Genomic DNA, 12,276 nt, shown 5'->3' with positions numbered 1-12,276 from the left:
GCGTGGGCTACCAGGCCTGGCACTTTTCCTTGGTTTATAAAGGCCCTGTGTACTTTCTTAGAAATTTGGGGTTGAATCAGGAGCTGTGTTGTAAGGTATGCTGCTCCTTCTGGGATTCTAGTTTGTTAGTTGTTTAAACAGTATGTAGCAGCCAGGCATGGTGGCACACGCTTTTTAATCCCAGCACTTGGGAGGCAGAGGCAGGCAGGTCTCTGTGAGTTTGAGGCCACCCTGGTCTACATAGTGAGTTCTAGGCCAGCTGGGGCCACAGGGAGACACTGTTTCAAAAAGACCAAAACAAAACAAAAAAAAATTGAAACAAAAAAACCCAGTATGTAGCAATTTGGATTGTATTTGCAAGGCATCATTTGTTGCCAGGGCTCAGAAGTGTAGGCCCTAGTTATTATCTTTTTCTCCTGTTATGTTTTTGTTTGACAGGATCTTAATGTAGCCTAGGCTGGCCTTGAGCTTTCTATATAGCAAAGGATGAGCTTGAACTCCTGATCCTCCTGCCACCGTGCCCAGGTCTTCTTCTTTGTTTTCTTCCCCTTTACTTTCCTTTCCCCCTTCCCCCTCATTGAGATGAGGTTCCTCTGTATAGCCCTTAGGCTGGCTATGTAGACCAGGCTGGCCTAGAACTTGAGGCATATTCTCCTGCCTCTCTCTGCTTCTTGAGTACAGAGATTACAAGTGTGTGCAGCTACACTCAGCTTCCCTTAATTTTTCAACTGAAAAATTCATGGAGAGATTTCCTTTGTCCATAGTCACATAGTAGCTTGGGCCTTATACCTTTTGCATCAGCTTCTTTTTTTTTTGTCTTTTTGAGACAGGGTCTCCCTTTAGTCCCATATGCCCTGGAACTTGCTATGTAGGGCATGTGTCACCACGCCTGGCCAGCTTCACTTTTGTATTTATCCGTAGCTTAATAAGTAGTGACTTGCTGTGAGTAAACACGTCTGAATGTGGGTTGACTGATAATATGGGTATGGTTAAAGTTCAGAAATTTCATCATTTTTCTGGACTAATAGACAAGTTTCTAGATAGATGGGACAGAATAGTGCAGAAATCTTTTAATTACTCAGAACATATATACACAGAGTCCCAATTTAAATCATTCTAAAATGAGGAAAAAGGATAGTCTGGCTGAAGCCAGGTGTGGTGGCAATGGGCCAGCTCTTAGGAGGCTCCTGTCATTTTTCATGCATTCCATTCTTATAACCTCTTTTCTGAACTCTAGTTTCTGACCTAAAAATTAAAAAATAATAAATAAATTACATTTATTTTCTGTCTGTGTATACACACATGTGGAAGTTTAGGGTAACTTGCAGGAGTCTGTTCTTTCCTTCCACCATATGGGATCTCTCCTTCTATGTGGGTGGGACCTGGGAATCAGATTGTCAGGCTTGGTAGCAGGTACCTAGACCTGCTGAACCATCTTGCTGGTTTTGCCTTTTTGTTTTGTTTTTAGAGACGGTCTCATGGAGCCTAGGCTGGTCTGAAACTTGATGTGTAGTTGAGGATTCAGTCTAACTCAGGGAACAAATGATAATTTTTGCCTACTTGTTTTTTGTTTGTAAAATATATTCTCATTTTACTAATTATTTTAACTTTGTTTGTCAAACAGGCTACCAAGCAGTTTCTTGAGGAGATCAACAAGTGGACAGTTCAGTACAATGTTTCTCCGCTCTCTTGGAATGTGGCTGTCAAGTTCCTCATGGCAAGGAAGTTTGATGTGCTTCGAGCAATTGAGCTGTTCCACTCCTACAGAGTATGTGACTGAGGGCTAGACAGACCTATAGTGGTTGGGCTAAATATTGCTATTCTTTCAGCTTTATTTCACACACATTGATTTTCTAGTTGTTCTCCTCCACTTCTGTTAAAATGGGTCAATGTCCAAGAACCCTTGAGAGCTGAGGTTGAACTGGGAAGTTCCTGGAAACACCACCTATGTGCCTAGTTTTACTGTAGATCAGCATATCCTATCTGTGCTGATTGAGGTTGAGAAAGGAGCCTGCCATCATCCTGGTGGCAAGCTAGTAGTTTACCGTTTCTTGAGTTTAGGGCCTTGCTTTCTTCACTGGGTCCTAACTGTTCCTTTACTCTACAGGTGTTGAGGGTCCCTTGAGGTTTTAGAAACCTGACATTCAGATGAATGTTGAGCTTAGGGAACCATTCAAGAAGGGGAGCTTTAGTCCTGGAAAAGAAAAGCATTGGTATTAGCTGAATCCAGGTCTTAATGGTGTCTTTATGCAAACACAGCTTCATCAACCTTTTACATTGCTTTTTTTTCTCTAAATGGATTTCTTATTGATTCTGTGTTTATGTCTGCTTTCTTAGTTTGTTGCATTCTTGATACAATGCTCTACATTATGTTAGTTTGTGGTCTGAAAAAAATCTGAAGAGAGTTTTTCTCTTCTAAAAAACAAAAATAAAAACAAAAAACTCCCGCAAAAACAACAAAAAACTTCTTCTTTAAAAATTACTATTTAGAAGGACAGAATAAACAATTATAAACATATTTTGATAGATAACACTAAGTTCTGTGGAAGCACATTTAGTTAGACTGGGAAGGAAGCATCCCTAAAAGAAATAACTTCTAACTGGATTTGGTGGCACATGCCTTTAATCCTAGCACTTGGAAGGTAAATGCAGGTGGATCACTGAGATCAGACTTGCCTGGTTGGTCTATATAACAAATTCCAGGCCAGCCTGTCTGCATAGTGAGACCCTGTCTCAGAAAAAGAAAAAGGAAAAAAAAAACAAACAACAAAAAAAACAGGGATCGGGGAGGGAGAAGAAGTATTTCTCACCTAAGATCTAAGGGATGAGTATTCCTATTGGAATACTGGTAAAGTATGATAAAGAGAGCAGTAAGTTCAAATGCTTGGTGGTAGAGAGAAAGAAATGTAGCTGAGCTAGAATGTTGAGCAGGGAGTCAGGGCATGGTTAAGAGATTGAGAGCAGAGATAAACAAAGGCAGATCAGAGCAAAGTACTTGCTGTTTTGAGAACCTTGAAATCTATAGACAGTATAAGCAATGGAATACATTTTTTTCATACTTCCTAGAAATATTTTTTCCTTAAGTATTTTTTGTGGAGTGGATCTCAAGGATTATTTTGGAGCCAGAAAGCTCAGTTTGATGATTGTTGTATTTACAAGGAGAGATAATTGCAGTATTATTAAGCATAATGCCAGAGGCGATGGAGAAAAGCGGACAGATTCTGTAATAAAAATGGGTTAAACTGCTGTGGGAGGAAAAAGGAGTCAAGTATTCCAGGGTTCTGACTTAAGTGTCAAGATCAATTCTGGTAGCATTTATTTTTTATTTATTATTTTTTTGGTCTTTTTGAGACAGGGTCTCTCTGTATCCTCAGCTGGCCTAGACCTTGCTATGTAGACCAGGCTGGCCTCGAACTCACAGCTGTGCCTCCCAAGAGCTGGGACTAAAGGTGTGTGCCACCATGCCTGGCCTGGTAGCATTTATTAATTTAGGAGACACTGAAGTAGAATGGGTTCAGGTATGAAAAAAAAGTTATGTGTTTAGTTTGCCTGTGTTATATTTGCAGTGCCTTTGTGCTCTCCAAATAGATATGTCCTATAAGTAGCTGGAATTTGAGTCTAGGGTTTAGAAAAGAAATCTGCACTAGAAATAGAGATTTCTGAGTTGCTAAACTCCAGCTGAATATTGGAGGTATCAGAGTTGATGATGCTGATAAGGTAGCTTTGGACAGGAATTCTGATAGCAGTTAGGTGTCCTGGAAGACCAAGTTATGTTATAAAGGAATTCATAATTCAGTTAGTTGATTTCTAATATCCCTTAACTCTGAGATTTGGTGGCTGCATGAAGTTGTCAATATTAATTCATCTCTCTGTGCTTCCATTTTAGGAAACAAGAAGGAAGGAAGGCATTGTGAAGTTAAAACCTCATGAAGAACCTCTGCGTTCTGAGATCCTTAGTGGAAAATTTACCATCTTAGTGAGTCTTTACAATCTACCTTGTGCTTTGTTACTTCCCTTTGTAGCTGTTGTCCTATTTGGGTTTTATTCCTAGGTACCCTATCTGTACCATTTGGTACTAAATTATACTAGTAATAATTAAATTATGTTTATTACAAGTTATTAGAGTTATTGATAATAGCTGAAAAATTGAGCTATGGAAAATCACTTGAACAGTAGATTTAGTAAAATTTTTTCTTTGGTTCATTAAGGTTAGTCTAAGGCCTTGGGAAGTATATGCAATGTATCATAACACATCCTTACTTATTTAATGGAAGTGCTCCACTTATTAGAGACTTCTTAGTCTCTCAGATAAATATGAAATAGTATGTTTAAGGTAGCATGGAAACCATTATCTTTTGTGTTTTTCTCTTCTTATATCTACCATCTGCCATTGTACCTGGGAAATTAGTTACAAAACCAGTGTAAAACCATCATTTGATTGCCCTGTAGTTGAAGAAAATATAATGTTTTTTTAAAACCACAAGAATATGGTTCAGGGGATATGAAGAGAATCAGGCATGGGGTGGTACTAACATGTTTCCCTTTATGGAGCAATAGGTGCAGATTAAAGAAGTGCTATTAGTAGCTGTTCTCAGTGTGTCAAATCTTTAGGATAATAAGCCTAAGAGATTATTGTGATTTCTTAAATTTGATTTTGAATATCTATTGGTTTATTGCTTTAGAATGTTCGAGACCCAACTGGAGCCTCCATTGCCCTCTTCACTGCTAGGTTGCATCACCCTCACAAGTCTGTTCAACATGTGGTACTTCAGGCCCTGTTTTACTTACTAGACAGAGCTGTGGATAGGTAAGCACTGAAATTATCTTACAGGTGTCTATATCAGATAGGAAAGTGACAGTTATTGAATTGATGAATTAAGAAGTACTTTCTTGCCAGGCGTGGTAGTGCACGCCTGTAGTCCCAACACTTGGGAGGCAGAAGCAGGAAGATCTCTGTGAGTTTGAGGCTAACCTGGGTCTACATAATGAGTTCCAGGCCAGCTGGGGCTACAGGGAGACCCTGTCTCAAAAAGACCAAAAAAAAGCTTTATTTTTCTTTTATGTGTATGAGTGCGTGTATTGCCTGCATGTGTATAAGTGCATCTGTGTTGTGGAATACCCACAAAACTCAGAAGAGGGCATTGAATTCCCTTGGAACTGGATTTACAGACAGTTGTTAGTTGCCATGTGAGTGCTGGGATTCGAACCTGGGTCTTCTGCAAGAACAGTCAGTGTTCTCAACCGCTGAGCCATCTCTCCAGCCCCATGCTTTATAATTCTAGGATAGACCCTGGACAGTCAATGAATAGGAAACAACTCCTATTTTTTTTTTTTGTCTTTTTCGAGACAGGGTCTCCGTGTAGCCCCAGCTGTCCTGGAACTCACTACGTAGACCAGGCCAGCCTTGAACTCATAGAGATCCACCTGCCTCTACCTCCCAAGTGCTGGGATTAAAGGTGTGTACCACCATGCCCAGCAACGACTCCTATTTTTAAGAGTATGCATGGTTCCATGTACCATCAGGATGCTGGATGTTCTTTGTTTGCATTACCTTGCCTCTATTTTAACAGAAGCTGAGAAAGCCAATTCATAACAGCTGTCAGTGTATTGAGAGTGACTTACTAAAAGGGAGTGAAGAGAAAAAGAACTGTGTTGGTACCTCCTTTTTTTTTTGGTAGTGAGTGTTGAATGTAGAGTTTCCACATGCTAAGGCAAGAGGTCTATCACTGAACGATTTCTGAAGAACTCTTTATTTACTTCCACCTTTGAGATACATTTGCCCAGGCTGGGCTTAAACTCTCTGTATAGTCCAGGCATGTTTTGAAGTTGGTATCCTTCTGCTTTAGCATCCCAAGTAGTAAGGATTATAGCCTGCATTACCAGACGTAACTCCTGTGTTGGTTCTTTTTGCCTATATCAAAACTCTTTGTGGTAACCTGGGGATATATACTGGTGGGGTACTTGGCCACCATATGTAAGGCCCTAAGTTCTGTCCTTAGTATTACAAAAACAAGGATAAAACAAGCCAGGGCTAGTGGTACATACCCATAATCCCAGCACTAAGTGCACAAAGACAAGAAGATCACCACAAATTTGAGGTTTGGATGGTCTACATAATGAGTTCCAGGCCAGCCAAAGCTACACAGTGAGAATCTATCTTGAAAAAAATTTAACCAAACCAAACAAACCTTTCTGGGAGCTGAGGAGTTCAGTGACACAAAGCTTGCCTAGGTTGCATATGCCCTGTGTTTAATCCCTAGTATAAACACACACACACACACACACACACATGCCCTGTGTTTAATCCCTAGTATACACACACACACACACACACACACACACACACACACACACACACACACACACAAATGTAAAATAATGGGCTTGGCGACTCGTGACACCTGTAATCCTAGCATTAGGCGGTGGGGGTAAGAGGCCAAGAGCCTGGGCTATGAAGCAAAACAAAACCCAACAGAAGCCTCTGGAGGGTCAGGCATACTGGTGCCTCAAGCCTGAGGCTGTAGAATCAGGTGTTTGAAGCCAGCTTCGAATACCTATCAAGTTTCAGGACAGACTTACATTTTTGAGATTGGGTTTCATATAGCCCATGCTGGCCTTGATTGTGGATTTACAGACTGAAAGCAGCTAAGAGATGTCTGAAGAGGGGCTCTCTGAATAGTTCACTAGTTACTAGTTACTGCCTTGTTTATGCTACTTTCATAGTATGTAGCTGTTGATGCTTAGTGGGAAATACATGCAAACCCCACACATACTGCTATTCTGTTGTGTTTTTTTTTTTTTTTTAATTATTTATTTCAGACAGGATCTCCCTGTAGCACCAACTGTCTTAGAACTCACTATATAGACCAGGCTGGCCTCAATCTCACAGAGATCTTCCTGCCTCTGCCTCCCAAGTGCTGGATTAAAGGTGTGCACCACTGTACCTGGCCAACAACTGTTGTTCTGAAAAGGTGAAGTTGCTGAGGAATGAGACTAGTAGTCTCAGTGGCCTTGTATACCTTAAGCAGAAGCATGTAATTTCTCAGCCCTTAAACTCACTGGCTGGTCCTTAGGGCTACTTTCCAGCATATGGATACTTTTAAAATGCTTCTTTAGTTGATGAGAGTGAATGAAATGCTCCTTTCTCAGAAAATCCAGTGTTGACCTTGGAAGTAGAAAGAGAATGCTATTATGTTCACTCATCTGTCATCTGTCTTTTTCAGTGATCCATAACCAATCTTGATTCTTTGATTGCCCTTCATGTACCTTCATGTGTAGTCCCTTTTGCCTCTGCCTGCTGAGTGCTGGGCTTTTTTTTTTTTTTTAAAAGAAAATTTATTTACTGAACCAGGGTATATTAGATATATAACTAACATTAAATTTACATATTTGAACTGAGTTTTGAAGTGTTTTCACACACACATACACACACAATTAGCAAGAATTAGAGATTTAAAAAAAAAGCTTAAATTGTTGGGGTTGGAGAAGATGGGTCAGTGGTTAAGTGCACTGGCTATTCTTGCAGAAGATCCTGGTTTGAATCCCAGCACCCACATGGCAACTAACAATCATCCATAACTCCAGTTCCAAGGGATCTGACACCCTCTTCTGTCCTCCGAGGACATTGCATGACACAGGTACACTTACGTACATTCAGACAATATACTCATACACATAAAATAAAACTAAATTTAAAAAAATTTAAATTTATTTATTTATTTATTTATTTATTTGTTTGTTTGTTTGTTTGTCTTAGACAGGGTCTTCCATAGCCCCAGCTGGTCTGGAACTCTATATAGACCAGGCTGGCCTCGATCTCACAGAGATCTGCCTGCCTCTGTCTCCTGAATACTGGGATTAAAGGTGTCCGATACCACATCTAGCAAGAATTAGAGATTTTTGAAATCTTAATTTTGGGGGCAGTACTTCTTAGATCTTATACAAAAGGTGTGAAGACATGAGGGCTTTCAGGAGATAATACAAAGAATGAGGATACAAAATAACTCTAAGCTGACTCATGCTTATAATACTAAGCAATCAGAAGGGTGAAGCAGGAGGATTGCCTTGAGTTTGAGACCAGCCTGAGTGACATACATAGTGCATTCAAAGCCAGCCTAGGCTACATGACACTGTCTCTCAAAAAAACTAAATGGCCTGGAGAGATGGCTCAGCAATTAAGAGCACTGGCTGCTCTTGCAGAAGACTCAGGCTTGGATCTCAGCACTCACATGGCTATAACCCTATAACTCCAGTTTCAGGGGATCTGACATCCTCTTCTGACCTTTGCAGGCATTACACAACAGGGGTGCACTTATATACAACAGGGGTACAATACACTCATGCACTTAAACATAATAAATAAAATATTAAAAAAAAACAAATGTAAAAACTCTTGTCTATAAATAGTCCAATCATATAATTTATTTCTTGGTAATAAATGTAAAAACTTGCTATTATAAGTAGTCCAATCAAATAATTTATTTTGGGGCCGACAAGATGGCTTCACAGGTAAAAAATACTTGCTGTGCAAACCTGATGACCTGAGCCTGATTCCTATATCTCATGATGGAAGGAAAGCAGGAGAGAAGTATTCTGATTTCTTCATACATGCTGTGGTGCCTGTGCATGAATACATACACACACATACACAATTATAACAGTGATTTATGTAAGTCAGAAGCATGTAAGCATGTTCTAACTTCCTTTGAATAAAACATTTGCATCGAATAACTTTTGTTTAATGACTGGTTTACAGCTTTGAAACTCAAAGGAATGGGCTGGTGTTTATCTATGACATGTGTGGTTCTAATTACGCCAACTTCGAGCTGGATCTTGGCAAGAAAGTCCTAAACCTGCTGAAGGTAAGGCTTTGGAAGGATCCTTTCAACTTCCTTTCTTTCTTTCTAGTCTTTGGGAAAATATTTGGAAGAGATACAAACTTCAGAGATTGTTCAATTTTATTATTACTATTATTATTATTATTATTATTATTATTATTTTTTGTCTTTTTGAGACAGGATCTCCCTGTAACCCCAGCTGGCCTATAACTCCATATGTAAACCAGGCTAGACTTGAACTCACAGAGAGCCGCCTGCCTCCCAATTGCTGGGATTAAAGGCGTGCGCTACTACACCTGGCATGAGATTGTTCAATTTTAAAGGTCACCTATAAATGATGACTAATGCCCATTTCCTCAGAACAAGAAATGATCTTAAAAGTCAAGTGGAAAAAAAAGCTAGGCATAGTGGCTCATACCAGTAATCCAGGCACTTGGATGGTTGAGTCAGGAGAAATGCCATGGGGTTGAGCCAGCCTGAGCTACATAGTGAATTCTACATTAGCCTCTGCTGCAGTGTAAGATTCAAACCAGCTTACAGTGAGATCCTTTCTCAAAAAAGCAAAAACAACCAAAACAATCAAAAGGAAAGAATTAACATATAAAGGCACAGTCAAATTCTTAGTCATAATATGTCCCTTTCCTAGAGTTTTGTGGAAGATTAAAGGCTAGCTATGTCAACTGAAAAATATTACTTAGCCAGTAACTTTATAGACATGTGTTGTACAAACCAGCCTGCAATGTGTTTACATTTCAATTTAGTACATACAAGCTATACATGTAGAATTATGTCCACACACATAAATGTTAAGTATTCATAGTCCCTTAGACCAAAGTCTTAGTCTAGAGGTTTGTTTTTTTAAATGCTTATGTATATGTGTATGCATGCATATGTTTGTGTATGTGCAAGTATACATTGTGTGTGTGCATATGAGGCCAAAAGACAACCTTAGTGTCATCCTTAGAAATGCTGTCTACCTCTTTGAGACAGGTCTCTCATTGTCCCGTTGTTCACCAATTAGGTTAGACCCGCTGGCCAATAAGCCCCAGAGATTGTCCTGTTTCTGTCTCCCAGCCCTGGGACTACAAGTGCACATCACCACACTTGGCAGTTTTACATGGGTCCTGAGTGTTGAATCAAGGTCCTTATGCTTGTGAAGCAGGCACATTTCAGACTAAGCTATCTCCTCGGTCCTAGAAGTATTTTTACTTTTTGTATTTTAAAAAATATTTTATTTACATTTATGTGTATGAGTGTTTCGCCTGCATATATGAAAGTGTGACCGTGTTGTGCATTGCCTATGGAGGTCAGAAGAAGGCATTAGATCCCCTGGCACTGGAGTTAAGGACAATTGTTAGCCACCATGTGGGTGCTGGGAATCAAACCCTGGTCCACTGGAAGAGCAGCCAGTGCTCTTAACCACTGAGCCATCTCTCCAGCCCCCTACCCCCACTTTTGAGACAGGGTCTCCCTGTCCTGGAACTCACTAAGTAGACCAGGTGGCCTTGTTCTCACAGAGATCACCAGTCTCTGTCTCTCAAGTGCTAGGATTAAAGGCATGTGCCGCTATACCTAACTTTTTATACTTTAAAGATTTATTTAAAAATAATTTTCTGTATATTGAGTATTTGCCTGCATGTGTATATGTGTGTTACATGTGTCTCTGTGGAGGCTAGAAGACAGCATTGGATACCCTAGAACTGGAATTAAAATAGGGTTGTGGGTGGGTGTGGTGGCTCATGCCTTTAATCCCAGCACTTTCGAGACAGAGGCAGGTGGATCTTTGTGAGTCTGAGGCCAGCCTTGTCTACATAGTGAGTTCCAGGACAGCTGGGGCTACAGGGAGACCGTGTCTCAAAAAAAAAAAAAAAAAAAAAAAATAGTGTTGTTAGCCACCATGTGGGTGCTGGGAACTGAACCTGGGTCCTCTTTAGTAGCAGCCAGTGCTCTTAACCTCAGAGCCATCTCTCCAGCCCCTACTTTTTTGTAATTTTAAAGATAATAAGGTAGGGCTGAGGATATAGTTCAGTTGATAGAGTGTTTGCTTATCATTGCATGAAGCTCTTAGTTTAATCCTAAGAACTGCATAAATTCAGATACAGTGACACATGCCTGTAATCCCTAGCACTTGGGAGGCGGAGATAGGAAGATCCAGAAACTCAAGGTCATCCTTAGCTACATAATGAGTTTGAGGCTAGCCTGGTATACATCAAACCCTTTCTCAGTCAGCAGTCAATCAATCAGTCAATCAATCGATCTCCTTGAAAATTAAAATTTGGATTCCAACATGATTTGACAGTTTTTCTTCCCAGAAGAATTGAAGGTAGGGACTTGAGACACATCTATACACAGTCTGCAGCAACATTATCAAACAGATAAAACACAGAAGCAAGATGTGGCACATTCGACAGACTGTTATAAAGCCTTTTTTCTGGACAGGTTCTCCCTGTAGCCCCAGCTGTCCTGGAACTCGCTATGTAGACCAGGCTGGCCTCAAACTCACAAAGATCCGCCTGCCTCTGCCTCCCAAATGCTGGGATTAAAGGCATGCGCCACCACGCCTGGCTAATAAAATATTTTTTTAAAGTCATTACATCATCTTCCTCAGAGCATAGGAAGAGAGCTAGGCATAGTCCATTTAAATAACTGTATATAGTGTCAGCACTTGGGAGATAGGGGCAAGAAGACTGAATTCAAAGCCAGTGAGGGCTATATTTAAGTTCACCCGTGTCGTGCAATGCCAGAAGAGGGTATTGGCTCCCCTGGAACTGGAGTTACAGGAGGTTGTTAGCCTCCATGTGGATGCTGGGAACTGAACCCGGGACCTCTGCAAGAGGAACCAGTGCTCTTAACCACTGAGCCATCTCTACAGCCCCTAACCTCAAACTTTTGGCAATCCTCCTGCCTCAGCCTCCTAAGTGCTGCTATTATGAGTGCACACCACCATACTTCACAATTGCCAAGCGCATGATCTCCCACTGAGCTATATTTCCAGCTCCTGAATATTTATTTTTATTTTACTTGTATTATTTATTTCATATCTAGTTTACATTATCTTTCTTTTACTTGTTGATCGATTGATTGACTGATTGACTGCTGACTGAGAAAGGGTTTGATGTATACCAGGCTAGCCTCAAACTCATTATGTAGCTAAGGATGACCTTGAGTTTCTGGATCTTCCTATCTCCGCCTCCCAAGTGCTAGGGATTACAGGCATGTGTCACTGTATCTGAATTTATGCAGTTCTTAGGATTAAACTAAGAGCTTCATGCAATGATAAGCAAACACTCTATCAACTGAACTATATCCTCAGCCCTACCTTATTATCTTTAAAATTACAAAAAAGTAGGGGCTGGAGAGATGGCTCTGAGGTTAAGAGCACTGGCTGCTACTAAAGAGGACCCAGGTTCAGTTCCCAGCACCCACATGGTGGCTAACA

General features: G+C 40.4%; 1 protein-coding gene across 2 annotated transcripts in view; it reads left to right on the top strand.

Annotated features, from left to right (window-relative positions):
• Ptpn9 (protein tyrosine phosphatase non-receptor type 9) overlaps positions 1 to 12,276 on the top strand; it is a 108,103-nt gene that overhangs the window by 38,418 nt on the left and 57,409 nt on the right. For both annotated transcript variants that reach the window (XM_029569229.1, XM_008844877.3), the window contains exons 2-5: positions 1,625 to 1,768; positions 3,887 to 3,976; positions 4,683 to 4,807; positions 8,756 to 8,861. In XM_029569229.1, coding sequence (XP_029425089.1) covers positions 1,715 to 1,768; positions 3,887 to 3,976; positions 4,683 to 4,807; positions 8,756 to 8,861 — 375 coding nt within the window. In that variant the 5' untranslated portion in view covers positions 1,625 to 1,714. The remainder of the gene's footprint in view (positions 1 to 1,624; positions 1,769 to 3,886; positions 3,977 to 4,682; positions 4,808 to 8,755; positions 8,862 to 12,276) is intronic.

Source organism: Nannospalax galili, unplaced genomic scaffold (genome assembly GCF_000622305.1).
Source record: "Nannospalax galili isolate Female #2095 unplaced genomic scaffold, S.galili_v1.0 scaffold1622, whole genome shotgun sequence".
Lineage (NCBI taxonomy): Eukaryota > Metazoa > Chordata > Mammalia > Rodentia > Spalacidae > Nannospalax > Nannospalax galili.
Note: the sequence above shows the minus strand (reverse complement) of the source record. Positions and strands in the feature narration are given on the sequence as shown.